The 17,176-nt window shown below is 45.0% G+C and overlaps 1 protein-coding gene across 1 annotated transcript in view; it reads right to left on the bottom strand.

Annotated features, from left to right (window-relative positions):
• Positions 1 to 11,489, bottom strand: part of LOC149363994 (HEAT repeat-containing protein 6) — a 29,768-nt gene extending 18,279 nt beyond the window's left edge. The window contains exons 1-11 of the mRNA XM_089573981.1: positions 11,066 to 11,489; positions 10,514 to 10,624; positions 8,789 to 8,929; positions 7,685 to 7,800; positions 7,162 to 7,270; positions 6,691 to 6,789; positions 4,909 to 5,031; positions 3,220 to 3,310; positions 2,147 to 2,298; positions 1,316 to 1,438; positions 809 to 885 (exon numbers count right to left, since the gene is read on the bottom strand). Coding sequence (XP_089430107.1) covers positions 809 to 885; positions 1,316 to 1,438; positions 2,147 to 2,298; positions 3,220 to 3,310; positions 4,909 to 5,031; positions 6,691 to 6,789; positions 7,162 to 7,270; positions 7,685 to 7,800; positions 8,789 to 8,929; positions 10,514 to 10,624; positions 11,066 to 11,215 — 1,292 coding nt within the window. The 5' untranslated portion in view covers positions 11,216 to 11,489. The remainder of the gene's footprint in view (positions 1 to 808; positions 886 to 1,315; positions 1,439 to 2,146; positions 2,299 to 3,219; positions 3,311 to 4,908; positions 5,032 to 6,690; positions 6,790 to 7,161; positions 7,271 to 7,684; positions 7,801 to 8,788; positions 8,930 to 10,513; positions 10,625 to 11,065) is intronic.
• Positions 11,490 to 17,176: the final 5,687 nt, after the last annotated feature.

Here is a 17,176-nt window from a genome sequence, read left to right as displayed (position 1 = left end):
GTCGAGAAAAATGTCACAGCAAACTGTGTGGTTACTGACTGTGCCATCACTTCTGACAGTCTGCTCTTTGCTGTGTGACACACCAATGCTGGCAACAGCATCATATGGGATTGAGTCTTTAATTAATCATACTAAGGATTACAGCATTCCACAATTTTTTTTTTCATCCCTACAACACTTTTCAGTTGTTCATACAAAGACTTCACATGAGCACAGTTCAACAGGGGTTCATGCTCTGCTCATTCTCCAGTGGAAATAAATGAATTCAACAATGTTTCTCAAGATAGCACTTAACAAAGAAATAAAAACTCACAGGAGAAAAAAATTGCCTCACTGGCGAAGCAGATATTTCACATGAAATAGCTTGTCTGTTCCATGCTTAATATCCTAGGGCAACATTAACAAACTTCCAAGTTCTTTGGAATGGCTCCACAATTTTTTTTCTTCCTATCTGATCATAAGAATTTGTACAAGTGTTAACAACAAATCCTTGTGAGGATGAAATCTGTTTGACTAACACAGCGGGATGCATAGAGCCTAAACTCAAAATACAAACGGCAGATCATTTGTTATCAAGAAACAAGAAATCAGAATTCACATTTTTTTTTTCTTTGATGACTGTCCATCTAACCATGCAGTTTTGATGCTGCTATCAGGTGTACAGTAAACGTTGCAGAAAAAAAAAAAAAGATTGGCTGATTTTAACATATGCAGACAATAATTAACAAATAAAAGGCTTATCACAGCTTCCAAGCCAAGCCACTTTAATCACATGGCAAATGCATGATCTCCTGCTAGAGGGCATTACCTGTAGGCTGCGAGCCCGAGGAAGGGTTTGTACTTGGTCACAAAGCCAGTGAGCAAATCAAGCGCTGCCACACGAACCTGCAGGCAAAAAAGAATGGCTACTGCACATCATAACACATTGCAAATATGTTCACAGTGAAAGTTCAAGTGACGTACAAGGGAGAGCTTGAAATGTTTACTCCACTGTACTGAAATGTAATTCCACAGCTCGGCCTCATTCATGACATTAGTATTTCGCACTTCCATCTACTGATTGATGGACAATTTGTGAGAACATATTAATAGCGCATTACTCTTGTCACAGCACTAAAGAAAGTGCAAACCCTGCTATACAAGATGTTTGCAAGTCTCTACCAGACTGCAAGTGCCACTTACAAAAGACTGCTATTGATAATGAAAGAGAATGCTTTTAGCATGCACTGTATACAGTAACAACACTAATGGAGTGCATCAGTCATGTTTGTTCATATGGCATTGAGATCACCAGGCAGAGAAGTACACTACACACTTGTGGGTTTGGGTCCTTCAGAATGGTCAGCAGAACTGTCTGGGTTTGTGGTGCCCCAATGGTGACTGGTATGTCAGGGAGAAAGTGTAGCCAGTAGCCAAACATCTCACGGCTGTCAACAACCTGTGGAGTGAAGAACAGCACTGTGTTAAGAGTCTGCAGAAGCACGTCCACAGGTAAGCATAAGAAATTCCAACAGATTAGTTTAGAAATTGCTCTTTTGGCCACTTGGCAGTACTAGAGCTGGTGCAGCCTGGCATCAGTGAGACAGATCAACACAATTTTCTTTGTACTTGTTTACGCTGGGTATAAGAGCAGTCCTGTGGGCTCTTCAACGGCACTTTCAGGCACTAACATGGTTCCTGAAATTGCCAGTCAAGACTGCCTTACTTTAAGGCATCTAGAGATGTGGTGGAAGGGCTGGGGGGTTTTCATAGACATAGTGTCAGTGTTGCTAAGCAGTACTCCCAGCACTCGGCAAACTGAATTCTAATTGTGCAAGAAGTAATAAAAAATCGACTATAAAAGCCAGCACAAATATGACAGACCATGCAACACTGAAATCTGAAAAGCAAATAGGATTCATCACATCTTGCCCTGCTTTAATAACCCTCGATGAATCTGCTTTCTTGATATACATATATGTGTGTGTTGGCTAAGGTAGCGGAACCCACAACACTAACTTTCTGCAGTCCCAGCATCAATGTGAAGATCTTGGAGGGAACTACCTTTCTAAAAGAAGCGGTTGCTGGGTATCGCATCTGAAAAAGTGTTATCCCGGCCACCGCTCAGAGAACTATGTAAAAAACACAGAGCAGACAACTACTTCACCTTGGTTATGTAAGTAAGGGCAATGTAGACATTGCGCCGAACGCTGGCTTGCAGATGCCGCTGCCTTGCCATTTGGCCACCTTCAGAGTCCGAGTACTCCGACTCGGAGCTCGACGTCTTCTTCCAAAACTGGAGAGGCGTCTTTGCACCCTCTGTGGAAATGATGATCATAAAAGATTACACGGCAAGGTAAAAACAAGGTTGACCTTTAGCTTTAGCCATGGCTAAATACTTTGACAGGAATGTCACTAACTTTTCATTTTGCAATTAACAGTCCCTCAAACAAAATCAGACACTCAAACAAAAGTATGCTATAATTCACAGCTGCCACCTTGTCTAAACAGTAGTCAATACAAATACACAGCTGGGCCGCACAATATGCAAATATAAGGTAGCATCGAAAATTGCTTATGTTACTGCCATGAAGTGTGGCTGCTGTACATTTGCTGGCAGCCTGGAATTAATGGGTTCTCAAGATCGTAACTGGCCCATGCACCTGACTGTTGGAGTGGCAAAAACATACACTGCCATAGCTGAAGAAAGGAAATGACACCAGCCATCTGTCTTTAATATGAGGGCGCTTTAGGTGCATCTTGTGTAACATGTGTTCTGTGCAAAGCACACTAGTGGCAAGCAGCAAAACTAATACATTATACTTCATATTTTCCACTCAAACGTTAATTCAGCTATTTTACATAAAATATTCCAGCACAAAGATGATTTCTAGACTTAAGATTTTCCCTGTTTAAAAATTCTCTCATTCAGAACCAGGGCAACTAATTAGTGCAGAGCACTCGATATTAGTTTACAAATACCTTCCACATATTTTTGCCTCTTGTTTTCAGCGTCCAAAGGGTCAATTTTTTTTTTCGGGCATTTAAACAATTGCAACAGGTCAATCATTTTTGATTTTGTTTCGGAATGTAACCAAGATTACCTTAGTTACATGACAAAAACCTAAAACATCTGGCAGCACACTTACAGAATCGTGTCAGGACAAGAGCAGTGATTTCCATGGACACAGAACACAAGAATATACAAAGCTCACAGCACGAACAAAGTGACCAACACACCTTCCTCCGACTGTTCTGGTGTGTCTTCCTTGACAGATCCGTTCCCTTTCTTGTTCTTTTTTTTACGGTTTTTCCTCCTCGGAGTTGCTGGCTTGAAGTGGAGACCAAGGGAAGAGCATGAGTACAGCAATGTCATGGTGACAGCATGACAGTAAATGTCATTAACAAAGCCAATAAACCTGACATAAGCATGCATAAATGAGAAATGCCTCACAGCATAAGCCTCAGGGGCAGTATTATGAGTAAGAAAAGGGGGGGGGGGGGGGGGGGGGGGGTAACTGTCCAGCCGAGAAATTTTACACAGGAAAACTATGCTGAATAACATTTTTTTTTCTTTGACAATAAAGTTCCAGGAAATACATGGTTCAAATGAGACCGTCCCCCCAACCATAAATCTGACCCTGATAAGCCTTAAAACACCCCTGAACCCCATCTCTCCTGACCACACAAAACATCCTGGAGATTATGAGTGATGTTTTCCCAAAATAATTTTCTCAATGCATACAGCAGGAATACAGCATATATAGCATTCACCCTGATTGTGTTCTCTCCTCTTTCTTCCTTTTAACTGTGTCACCAGAAGCACTGCCCCACTCACTAAGCCTGCAACTGGTTGCCAATGCCCATGGGAACCCCCACACAGGCTTCAACACAGATTACTGCAGGTGTTGCATTCACTTAAACTCCATGCTGAATTCGCTATTACGGCACAATGGCAGCAATAGACGGATTGTAAAAAAAGAAGGAAACGTTTCTCTAGTGCTCCATTTGTGAGTGCTACACAGATAGAGGACTACGTTACTTGACTCAGATGTGCATGGCAATGCACACTACCCACTGAGTGTTGACTTGCCGTGCTTGAGGGAAGAGTCAAGCACTTTTACAAATGTGATACTTAGCACAAGAACGGAATTAAAAAAGAATGCTCTCTGGAATAATTTTCCATGTGAATACGTTCGTTTAGTGGTTCACTAATAAGCAAAGAAATGTCAGCATCTATGACTATAAGTACAGAAGGGCTTTATGTCAAGTGAGAAACCAGTTCTCTCAGTGAGCACAAAAAACTGCTAGCCATTGGCACCATGGAAAGCAAGAGCAAATTGCAGCAATTGCAAGTGACATGCCCAACAGCGATGTTTAGAACATATGTCGACTGAAGGAAAGTATAAGGGAGGACAGGTCAATGCTGGTGTACTCCCACTTCATAACTACTGCATCATACAATGTGCACAAGATAATGCATTTAATTATAACAGAGGCTGAGCTACACCTTAATTCCGTGCACATACACAGGTATGGATGACTAACTTAGCCTCCAAAGTTACCACCAGCACTGTAAACCACCCTGTGTGAACACCAGAGCCAGAGGAAACTTGGCCATGTTAGCAACCAGCAGTTCAGTCAGTAAAAACGTTTTATTTATACCAGGCATACCATGACAAAAAGAAGGGCCCAGAAAGGGGTGGGGGAAATTTATTAAACTGTCCTCTTATGCCAACTTGCACTGCAGAAAAAGCGCAAGTGAACAACAGACTTGAAAGCAGAGAATTACCTTAAGATTCTCGAATGACAGAGGAAATGAACAGCTTGTAAAGTGAAATGTTGATGTCAGCTAAAAGTTGACAATCCTCACCTAATCATTTTGTAGTCGATGTCCCAAAGAGAACATAATTTTACGACACTACTCACTTTTGATTGATTCTGGGCTTCCTCGCTGGTGGCCACAGATGGCAAATGTGTGCACAATGGACTAGGAAGTAAGTTCAGGTACTGCCTATTTTTCTGCCCTGGGAACCCAAAAAAGGAGAGGCTCTGGCAAAAAAGAAATCAGGAGAAACAGGTTCAAGTCTTTAAGTCTAGAAGAACAAAACAAAAATGAAGTAGGCAGACATAGTGTGTGCTTACCACAGAAGACTGCTAAAGTTAATGAAAAACAAACAGAACCAAACTCTTTAACTTCAATGAAAAGCAGTACACATCAAGCAGTATAAAAAGAAGGTATAGTGAAGTATAATAATCTGTGATGCTTCTTGACAGGACAGCTTCACAGACTTGCTAGAATATGACGTCAAGGCCTCAAGTCAGTACTAATGACCCAAATATCTGCTCAGGTACCTACACACACATCATAATGTGTTCATGCACTGCTGCCTCCTTTTATATATGATTTAAGAACTCAGTATCTGCCTAAAATACCTTTCCGTTCGTCCACTTCAATATGGGACAATACATATAATTTCATCTATTTTTCAACATTTGACAAAATAGGTATTTTACAGCGGTACCTTTAGAGGAGATGGGCCGAGCTATCAGAGAGCTTAGTGCATTTATGAGTACACAACATGACAACGAATATAATGTAAGAGGAGAGTGTGATACCTCACGAAAAGTTTTTAAAAATATTATGACTATATTGCGATCTCAGCTTGTTCAGTCTAGCTATAAGCCGAGGCCTTAGAAAAAACGGAGATGGCATGCACCAAAGCAATGGACAAGTCGATGTGATTTGAGGCGGCAACACATCTGGAATGCACGCAGCATCATTACGTGCAGCAAAGCCTCCTACACATTAACATATGTACTCTCTCACGCAGCAGCGGCTGCCGTCAGCGCCATGCCACCGCTGCTTTGTGTTACGTGCTGCCCATTTCATTTCACTACTCCACTCAACTATTTTTGAGCCTTCTTTTTCTTAATAGTCTGCGCCACCTTCTATCCCATTCATAGCCACCTACTTCATTCCCTTGCACGCCGTGCAGCCACGAGGCTGCATAAAGTTAGCTTCGCCTTCACGCTTTGGAGTCTGGTGGTGAAGCTCACTCTAGCAATATCGATCAGCAGCAAGAAAAAAAAATTGCTTGTACCTTGCTTCTAAATATAACGCGAGGTACAGTCTTAAACTAATGATCTAGGGGGGAAAAACTCGTGTTATATTCGTGTAAATACGATAATTTCACTGCAAAGTAGATATAAGCATTATGACCATCATGTTTACTAGACGGCTGAAGAGTAGAAAACAAGAACAAGCAAGCTGAAAGTCAGCAAAATGTTTCCGATTAAAGAAGTTTTAGCATGCAAATTTAGAGCCTCAGTAAAAATCCTGATTCCACAATTTTTTTATTTTTTTTGCTTTTCTTCCTTATTTGTACATAAATGCAGAAAGGAACGAAATCAATACTATAAACTTTGGGCAGCAGAGATCATGCATTTAAATTCGACTGCGAAACCTAAGCTTTTTTTTCTTTCAGCATTGTTTTAACTGCTAAATGACAATTCAAAAATGACACAGAAGCAGTGAATGATTTAACTATGGCAGCATGACTGACACACATCATAACTGCAATAAATTATTCAGAGTTACTAAGCTATCAACACTGCAACTAACTACCAAAATTCAAAACAGTCAGTTCTACTGCCATGCAGTAACATACATTTCTCTACATCATCTCTAAAACACTGTATACAACTCACCTTGAGCACACCTAAGAGATTCCCTAGTTGCTCACTAGGAAAATTCCACTTCATGGAAAAAATGTTTTGCAAGCACCTCAGGGCACTAATCACCAGCGTCTGTGATGAGATGGGAAGAAAAAGCAAGATTGTAGTGTTCATAATTTAGCTAAGCACAAGAAATAAAATATTCTGGAAGTTCCCGAGACATTAAGTAAAAGCAGATTCAAGGTGTACAACCTGCCTATTTGGAACCCACTCTTCGTCATAGCGTTTTGCTAAGCTAGCCAAAGAGAAATGAAGCAATTAAGCAAACTGCAAATGAAACTTCCAATGTGTCAGCTGCAAACATTCATTAACATGCTCAGGCCTTAGACAGGCAGATACATATTGAAGGATGTGGCCTGCAAGCGTTCCTACAAATTGAAACTTGTGTTTCTACAACTGTCTGCACACAAGTACAAGGAGACATGACTGAGATAGAATACTTGCCTGAGCTTGGATGCTGTTATCGTTAAAGCAGGGCCCACTAAGCACACCCAAAAGGATTTCCACCATTCGCGCAATGTACGTGTCTGGCATGTATGGCTCTCCAGGGTTTCTGTTTGCATGAAAAGTGCAAAAAAACAGGGTTGACAGCGATGCGGCTCATTGAAGGTCATCTAACAATTACCACATCATGCAAGTTACCATGGAACAAGCACGATGACATCAAGAAAAATAGAATAGAAACAAACACAGAAACAAAATGGCTATGATAACTACGGCACTCTTAAGATTATCAGATATAAAGGTGTAAATAGTGAACTGGTTGGCACATTAACTACTGCACTTTCCTGACATAAGTTAGCACAAGAACTCGTCAAATCTGTTTTTAGCACTTTCAGCGAAGAAAAACAGGCGCCCCTGTCAATTATGAAAGAAAATAAACGACACACTACGGCAGGATGCATGGAGGTAAAACAAATTTTAGACAAGCAGTTTAGTAATTAACGCTAGCAGCTATTTTACTCACCTAATTGTCATTGCTCTTAGAGCTTTGAGTGTTGTCAGCTTTGCGTTGATATCAAGTTCCAGTGAAGAAAGCAACGTTTCAAACACACACCCTCTGCCTAGCAGTTCTTCCCAAAACTGGAAGAGGAAGGCAATAAAAAGTTACAATTCCGGGTAGAATGCACATACAATACAAAGCTAATGCAGCCTCTGCACAGGAGTGCTTGGTAAATAAAATAGTCATCATCACTCATTTCTTGATATTGAAAATGATGCGCACCCAATTGGTGCATAGTAGTGATGCAAAACTATCGATAGTACTATCGACACTATCGATAGTTGAGTCACTATCAAACTATCGATAGTAGAAAAGACTATCGATAGTACTATTGATAGTCTTGCTATCGGTAGCGGTACTATCGGTAGCGGTACTATCGGTAGCGGTACTATCGGTAGCGGTACTATCGGTAGCGGTACTATCGGTAGCGGTACTATCGGTAGCGGTACTATCGGTAGCGGTACTATCGGTAGCGGTACTATCGGTAGCGGTACTATCGGTAGCGGTACTATCGGTATAGCGGTACTATCGATAGCAACACTATTGATAGTAGACTATCGATAATATTATCGATAGTCTATCGATAGTAGCACTATCGATAGTTTTTTTACACTATCGTTTTTTCGTTTTTCGTTTTTGTTTTTTCTGCACAATTCACATAAAGCTTCAAGTAGAAATAGCCTCAGGATTGTACCTTAGAAACCGAATGACAAAAACCATAACTAAGCTTTAAATAGCACTCAAGGAAGATGATGACATATTAAGCAATATGCGTTCCTAAATTGCTTCAGTGTTCTTTTACAGATGCACGCTCGACAATAATATACGAGGAATGGTATTTCGGTGCACTAATGACTACAAAAGCGTTCTTCCTAAACCAGTGAAACTTTCGATTTGGGCAAGGCTACAACAACACATGCCAGCTCCACAGATACCAAAATGGCTGTGGTTTGGGCTAATGGCACAGCTGCTGAGCAACGCTGCCCTTTCCCAAATTCTCTGTCAGAGAAGAAAGAGCATAGACATTAAGCAAAGGCTTCCATGCATAATGGTGGTCACGTGGCTTGCCTGTTCGAGCCGCGAGACATTTGAGTAGAGAAGTGCCCCACAGGCACTAATGCAGTTTGTGAGTGCCCAAAGACTGCAAGAGGAGAACGCCTTCAGGAGGAACTCCATCGTTTTATGTAGACTCCTAGTCTCAAGCGTGACCTGCAATGACAAAAAGCACACTCTGCATAACGTCAACAGAACACAGCAAATCATCACACTTTATCAACAGAATAGCACATAACATGAACAAAGGACTACAGCTACTAAGCAAAGCTTAAATATGAACTTAATAAACGCTACAGCCACAGTTTGGTGTACCTTCTGTGGTCCTAACGCATTTTTGCTTGACTACAGGCATTCCAATTACCAATTAAAGCAGTGAGAAAAACAGCTCAATCCTGTGTCTCGTTCCCTGTGTGCAGTCCTCTCCAGAGATATGCTCCAACTATAGAGCACCTCATTCCTCTTCGATATTCCCAGATTTGAAGGAAAAGGAAGGGCAGCGACCCTTACAGTATTCAAACAGATACGGTGGTGGCTAGCTGCTGAAGTCTATCACTTTATCAACGCTCACATTGTGTGAGCCACTCAGGACAAGAACTGCAAAGCATGATCAATCAGTTAGACAGGCAGAGCAGAACGGTGGGGCTAAGAATTAACATGCAGAAAACCAAAGTAATGTTCAATAGCCTAGCAAGGGAACAGCAGTTCGCAATTGGTAGCGAGGTGCTGGAAGTAGTAAGAGAATATGTCTACTTAGGACAGGTAGTGACCGCAGATCCGGATCATGAGAGGGAAATAACTAGAAGAATAAGAATGGGGTGGAGTGCATATTGCAGGTTCTCTCAGATCATGAATGGTAGCTTACCAATATCCCTGAAGAGAAAAGTATACAACAGCAGTATCCTACCGGTACTCACCTATGGGGCAGAAACGTGGAGGCTAATAAAGAGGGTTCTGCTTAAGTTAAGAACAACGCAGCGAGCTATGGAAAGGAAAATGATAGGTGTAACGTTAAGAGATCAGAAGAGGGCGGAGTGGGTGAGGGAACAAACGCGGGTTAATGACATCTTAGTTGAAATCAAGAGGAAGAAATGGGCTTGGGCAGGGCATGTAATGCGAAGGCAAGATAACTGCTGGTCCTTAAGGGTAACGGAGTGGATTCCAAGGGAAAGCAAACGTAGCAGGTCCCGGCAGAAAGTTAGGTGGGCGGATGAGATTAAGAAGTTTGCGGGGGTACAGTGGCGGCAACTGACAACTTAATTGGAGAGACATGGGAGAGGCCTTTGCTCTGCAGTGGGTGTAGTCAGGCTGATGATGATGATGACATTGTGTGCATGACAGAAGCTATCACTTAAACCATGCTAGAAGGATCATCAAGTCATGTTCAAGATCAGATTGGCGACACATGCATGACAAGGATTAGAAAAAGTATGCACAAAATACTGATATCTGACTAGACAACAAAGAAATAAAATAATAGTCAATGTAAAACGTTGGGCCTATATTTGTTCATAGCTTTCTATTAACATTTTGTTTTAATCAAGGTAATGTACAGTGGCAGAAAACACATAAGCATTTACATGAAAGTATAAAAGCATTCGTGACCTTTTCCTGCCCACAATCACAGCAGTTTCTCGCTAAGTTTATACCATGTACCACAGGGTCAACCGGTTATGTCTATGTTTTGGGAATGATTATTGCATAACAATGTGCTTACGGTATATCCTGAACAACTCATACCTTTTGTTTGGTGCAGATGTCAAAAACAAGCTGGCCAAAACGTGATACCAGGTCATCGTTAGGAACGACACTCAACACGTCAACGAGGAGTACTATAATCACGTCAGCATCCTAGAAGTAAAAAGCCAAAAAGTAAATAAAACAAATGCGTCTTTTCACACTACCGAAGCAAGTGCTTAAAAAAATCAAAGGTAAAGCTCCGTTATCTATGAGGGGTTCTCGTATTTGTTGAATGGAGCAGCACAAATATATTCTTTAACGTATATGCCCAAAACGGGTCCAAAAGTTAGTCAAATTTAATTCTTTACAAGCCGCCTTTTACGTGTCTGGCAGCGATATTTCAATCCCTTTATTCACAGCCAGTAGCAAGCCTAAGCAGTCGACCTCGGTTCTCCGATTAGCACAACAAATGTTCACAACGCGTTGCTTCAAAGCGACAGATACAGGGGCGAAGATGAGGCACATAAACAGCACTCTAAAAACTCATCGCGCTCCGAACGGCCAGTAAAGCTCGAAAATAGCAATGTTACGGTAGGGCTTGGAAGTCTTTACCCGGCTGCTAATGAATTGAAAAGAGTAGTTGCACTCATTCAGCTTTCGCAGATTTTGCTTGAGCTCTTCCGGGTCTTGGCGCTCCTTTTTTCGTAGTAAAGAATCATAGCATTCTTTGAGGTAAGTCTGCTGCTTTAGTACGATGTCCATCTTCGGCTTTCAGCACACCTGTGCACCTCGGAGTCAGTTTCCGGACTGTTCCGCCGCACGCTTCAGTACTTCAGTCCCACAGTCTGCGCCGAAATGGATGTCTGTCAGGCGGTACTACATGTCGATCGTGAGAAACACGTCAGCGTAAGGTCAAGGCCCTGAAAGTTCAAGTCCAAGTCGCTACAACGTGTGTTGAACGGTCGCATATGCAGACGGGCTCATTGCCATTTCTCCATGCTCATTGCAGACAACTCGGCGGCCATGATGGGCACATTAGCGCCACCTAGAAACCTGTCTCGCTGCGGCGATCCTAAAAACGTTGGCGGCGATGATGTTTTCCCCTCACCTGCATTATCGTATTTCAAAAACAAGCAAAGTTAACAATTAAAAAAACTCGCTTTGTATTTTATTCAATATGGGCATGGCTATAAATTTTTTAGCACATAGCTCATAGAGCTAATAGCTAAAGAACGCAACTGCTGGCGCGAAATTTGAAACAGAGACCAGACGCAATTGACCTCCGCAAAAGGGCGAATTACAAACACCTCCCTTAGAATCCTTAACGCAACCAAATTCTCACCAAATTATTCCGAATTGATATGGGTCCCAGCCCATTCGGGGAATCCGGGGAACGAGGCAGCCCACAATAAAGCCCGAGGTTTCGTCGACCGGGCAGTGGATGAGTCTGGCTCCCTGAATTTCACGAAGGACTCCATGATCACATATCATGATCTCACCAATCATTTTAAACTAGAGAGGAGAATTTTCCCCCCTCCAGACAAAAGACTTACTAAAGAACAAGAGGTTGCGTGGCGTCGTCTACAGACGAGATCGATACGCGCCCCATCACTCCTCGCGCACATTTATCCAGATCTTTACAACCCAAACTGCAAACACTGTGGCCAACGTGCGACCTACGATCACACCCTGTGGGACTGCAAAATAGAGCCACCTTAGTTACAGCTCCTTCTCTCGAGCGGTGGGAGACCGTGCTGGCTAGCTCTGACCCCAGAACGCAAGTTTTGGCGGTGGAGTGGGCTGACAAAGTCGTCGAGGGCTGCGTACTCTCGACCACTTAACGCGACCTCTTACCAAGCTCCTTCCGGCGAATAAAATGTTTTACAATCAATTACAAATTTTGAGAAAGCCCAAGGATTTACTAGCTCTAACCCCAGAACGCAAATTCTGACGGTGGAGTGGGCTGCAAAGTCGTGAAGGGTTATGTACTCTCGACTAGTTAACGCGACCTCTTAGCATCCTCTCTCCAAAGAATAAAATTTTTACAAAGAATAAAGTTTTACAATCAATCCTAGGCTGCTTTTCCATTATCATTTGACGTTGAAAGGAATCCTTATCATGTAGAAATAAATCGCCGCTGACCGAATGAATTGCAGTTTTAGAGTAACTTAAAATATATACCGGGCTTCCGTGTGAGTGATAGCAAGTGCAATAGCGGCTTCCTCTGCAGCCTCTGGGGAGGTGTCTAGACGGAGAGGTAGTGTGAGGAGGGTGGATGAAGAGGAGTCCACCACAGCTGCCGTCGCTTCATCACCCGTGCAGGCAGCGTCCACCCATACGGCATCCGGCTGGGAGCCGTACGCTCGATGGAGTGCCTTCACACGGGTTCTGCGGCACTGCTCATGGTGGGACGGGTGCATACAGTTGAGCCCACTTATAACGAACTTGATCGTCACGCGGCATTTGTTCGTTGTATCCAAAGTTCGTAGTAAGTGGACCACCTATATACGGGCAAAAAGGGCAAGCGAGACGAAAGTTAACTTTATTTTTGAAAAAAGTCAGTGATGCATGTCTGCTTCTTTAAAGCTGATCGCATCACTGCCGTTTCTAATTTTTCCAGCGCGGTAATATGTTGATTGCCAAGGCCTCTGCTGCACACGAGTTCCTTAAGCGACACGATGTAACCGATCGCGGTTGAAGCGTTCACAGCAACCGGCGGTTGAGCAGCGTCCTCGTCATCGTCCTCGTCGGTCTCCGGGCAGTCAGGAAGGGCCCGCACTTCACGCACAATAGCTTCGTCAGTGCATGGCTCCGCAATGCTGGCGTCGTCATCAGCAGAAACGAAATCGTCCCAGGCAACGTCAGGTCCGGCCAGCTGCGAGTCAACGACGCGTTGCCACAAGTCCTCGTGCGACCGGCCTTCCGGTGGGTCATCTATGGCGTCCTCAGTGCCTGGGCCCATAAAACCCGCCTTGCGGAAGCAATTTGCTATGCACTCCGCGGTGAGTTCCATCCACGCCGCTTTCAACATCTCCACGGCGGCAAGCAAGCTGATGCGAACTGGCATGGCAGCATCAATCGCGATCAAGCGTTGGATGACGCGCCGCCGGTAGCACACCTTGAACGCATGAATGATGCCCATATCCAGCGGCTGAATTTTGCAGGTTGCATTGGGAAGCAAGAAGAGCACTGTCACCGCACTCAAGGAAGGCTGCACATGGTGCTCTGCACAGTTATCCAGCACGAGCAGGACCTTCCTGTTTTTTCGTGCCATGTCGCGGTCGAACTCGACAAGCCACTCGGCAAATAAGTCACGACTCATCCAGGCTTTTGTATTGTTCCTGTAGCGTACGGGCACGTAGCTTCCAAAGCATCGCGGCTTATGTGACTTGCCGATGACAAAAGGCAGCCGCCGGTCACTGCCGTCCATGCCACTGCCGCGTCGTGTCAGGGGAACACAAAGTGCGCGAAAGTCGCCTGCCGCGGGTTCGCAGTCGAGTGAAACCGCGCCAAACACCGCCGGCTCGGTCAACTACGGGGGCCCGACAGCTTCGCGTTCGCTAGCTAACCGAGTGTTGAGGCCACAACAGTTCGTTCTATGTGAGACACTGTGCCATTGCCCCAATATATATTTTGACGGTAGCACCGCCCTCGTTCGTACTAAGCGAGCGTTCGTTATATCTGCGGCTGTTATAAGTGGGCTCGACTGTATTCCTTGGGAGCGGCTTGATGAGGAGCTCCCGGTGAAGGGGCCGTGGGATGGTGAGGAGGGTTGGGTCGTTGGCCGGTATTCTGATTCCAAGGGAGTCCAGGATATACTGGCCTGTGGAGGTTTTTTTGAACCTGATGTATTGGGACTTTCGGTGGGCTTCCACCAGTTCCCCGATCGTGTTGTGGAGGCCCAGGCCTAGTAATCTGTCTGTGGGTGTGTTGAGGGGAAGATGAAGTGCTACCTTGAATGCCTTGCGAATCAAGGCATCCAAAGCGTTTATGTCATGTACCATCGGACTGTCTTGCTCCCTAGAGAAGTCCGAACTGCTCCTCATCCGGCCTAAGAACCGCCGCTCTCTCCTCTCCCCCATTGTCATTGAATTGAATGGTGACCCAGTACCTGAGGTTGACACCCTCCGTGTATTGGGCCTGCACATCCAGGATGGCAAAAACACCACCACCCTCAAGAAACTTAAGCAGGTTGTAGGCGCGATATCGCAAGGTGCCCACTGTTCCAAGAGGGCAGTTATGCGCCTTCCCAAGCTCCCGCTCCAGTTTCGCAGCTTAAAGTGCGACTAAGGTGTCCACTGCTGGTTACAACGGACAACGGCGACGGCGACACCGCGAAACGCAGAAACGGGCGCCAAAGAGCTGCGCTCTAAAAGGTGAGTGAGTGAGTGAGTGAGTGAGTGAGTGAGTGAGTGAGTGAGTGAGTGAGTGAGTGAGTGAGTGAGTGAGTGAGTGAGTGAGTGAGTGAAAAACTTTATTAAGCACTAGATTCGCTGGTCTTCTGCGGTTTACAGATGACTTCGTCCATCTTCTTGCACAAAGGTCGGTTGCCCTTAGTCCAGGGCTCCGCTAGATGCTGCTGCCAGTTGTAATCGCCGAATCAGACCTTCGACTCGGCGATCGCTAGAGAGCACTCCCTCCCATTGCTCCGCACTCGGGTTTGATATAACCGGTATAACGGGTACCACGCTTATCTTCTGGCATGCCCACGTTATGTGGTACAGCGTCAACGTTTATACAAACGTTGGTACAGCGTGGGTGGTTCTTGGCACAAAGGGCATTTGTCATTGTATTATGTGGGAGTGGGACATTTTGTTGAGTACGTTTAGGTTCGGGTACGAGCCCGTTTGTAGCTGCCACCACGCGACAGAGTCTTCTCTACTAAGGGAAAGCCTCAAGCTCAGGCCTTTCCCCACTCTCGTACCAATCTTTCGACCACTAGGGTGCTTGCAAGCACCCTGAGTCTTTCGCCTACCTTGTTCACTTTGTGATTAGCCTTGGAAGTGTTTAATTAAGAATTCCGTCGGTTAGTTTATCGATGACTCAGAAATCATATTTTTTTCTTTTACTCACTGACATATGTTTGTTTTACACATCATTTCATAATATCCTGTCTGGCTGCACCGGAGGCCTGGAAAAGCCGATAGTCGCTTTTCGCACAGTTGTTATTGTTGCGATTGAAAGGATGAAAGGAAATTGCACAGGCCTGCAGACTGGCTCGAGCTGAGCCACCACCGCTGCCACGCGCACATAGAGGAGAGTTGAAAGATATGAGAGGAAAGAGTGAAAGAACAGACGCGCGCCCGCCGAAGCGAAGACGCTGGCTGCAGACACCCCTAATTCTTTCGCACAGGCCGTGACATGGGATCGCTGCATTTACTCCTGCTCTTCATCTCCATGATAAAGAAGCGGCATCTTTTTCTCTACGAAGAGTCCCGCGGTCACTTGCTGCCGTAAAAAAGTGGGTCTGATGAAATTAAAATTTCTGGTTGTGAGGAAAGAAAAGGCACTGCATCACTTCTCGGTGAGACTCTTTGTCACTTCACAAACCAAACGCGTCGTGCAGGAATGGATTAATTTTGAACACCTGGGTTTCTCTAAAGTTTAAAAGGGTTGAAAATTAGGCGAGTTGGTACGAATTCATACTGGTGTGGCACCACAGGGACAGGGACAGAGAGCACACTTGTGCTCTCACACACTTGTGACAACAGTACAAGTGAGCACACTTGTGACAACAGAGCACTTGTGTTGTTGTCACTCTGTCTCTGTCCCTGTCCCTGTGGTGCCACACCAGTATGATTTCTCTAAAGGCCCGATTCACACGACGGTTCGTTCGCCCGCGGCCCGCGCGTCACATGTTCACACGCCACTAAAAACTGGCTTGCGATGCGATGACGTCAAGCGGATGCGACGGACCAAAAGAGCAGACGACGCGTTGGGTGTACCTCAGTTGCCAGATTACTTGTGTTTGGCAACGTTGGTCGAACAGGTGTTTCACGGCCGCTTGATGCAAAGCGCAAAGCGCGTTGCGCTTTGTATCTAGCGGCCGTGGGTGTTTCCTTCCGACCCATGCGCGACGTGATGCGCGGGCCGCGAGCGAACGGACCGTGAATGGGCCTTGCCGAGGTCGCACTGCACGCGGCCAGGCGGTGGTGGTGGTGAAAACTTTATTTACAACTGGGGAGTTTGGGACACACAGGTCCGTGGGCCCCCGCACGGCCCCACTGCACTCAAACGTTCATGTCCCGGAGGCTCATGACGCTGGCAGCCCGGCCGGTGGCGATGGCTTGCCAGGCGTATTCTGCATTTCGTCCGGCTATAGGATTTTATCCCTCATCCTCGGGCTAAGCACCCGAACACTGCAACCACCAAGCCACCGCGGCGGGCGAGCCATAAGGGACACGTGCGGTCACATGGTTGAGCTAGGCCTGCCAAATACTCCTAATTAAGCGCCGATGGTGTGATATAGCAGTCATTTTTTCTGTGCTACGGCATAGATAAAATATATTACTTTTTTAATGTACACAACTCGTATGCAGTTTCATGCCCAGACTAGCAGTAAATGGGAACGAGCATGCGAAATGGCAAAACAATGAACAAGACACCAACCGCATGGCAACCACAAAGGTCAGTTTCTGTAAGGGCATTTGGGCAGGTTCCTGGGGCATATTAAGGCGAAAGCCTTTAATGCCTCATACTGTTGTGACCAAGTTGTGTTAGCAA

Source organism: Amblyomma mixtum, chromosome 2, assembly GCF_055824585.1.
Source record: "Amblyomma mixtum isolate Tamu chromosome 2, ASM5582458v1, whole genome shotgun sequence".
NCBI classification, from domain to species: Eukaryota; Metazoa; Arthropoda; class Arachnida; order Ixodida; family Ixodidae; genus Amblyomma; species Amblyomma mixtum.
Note: the sequence above shows the minus strand (reverse complement) of the source record. Positions and strands in the feature narration are given on the sequence as shown.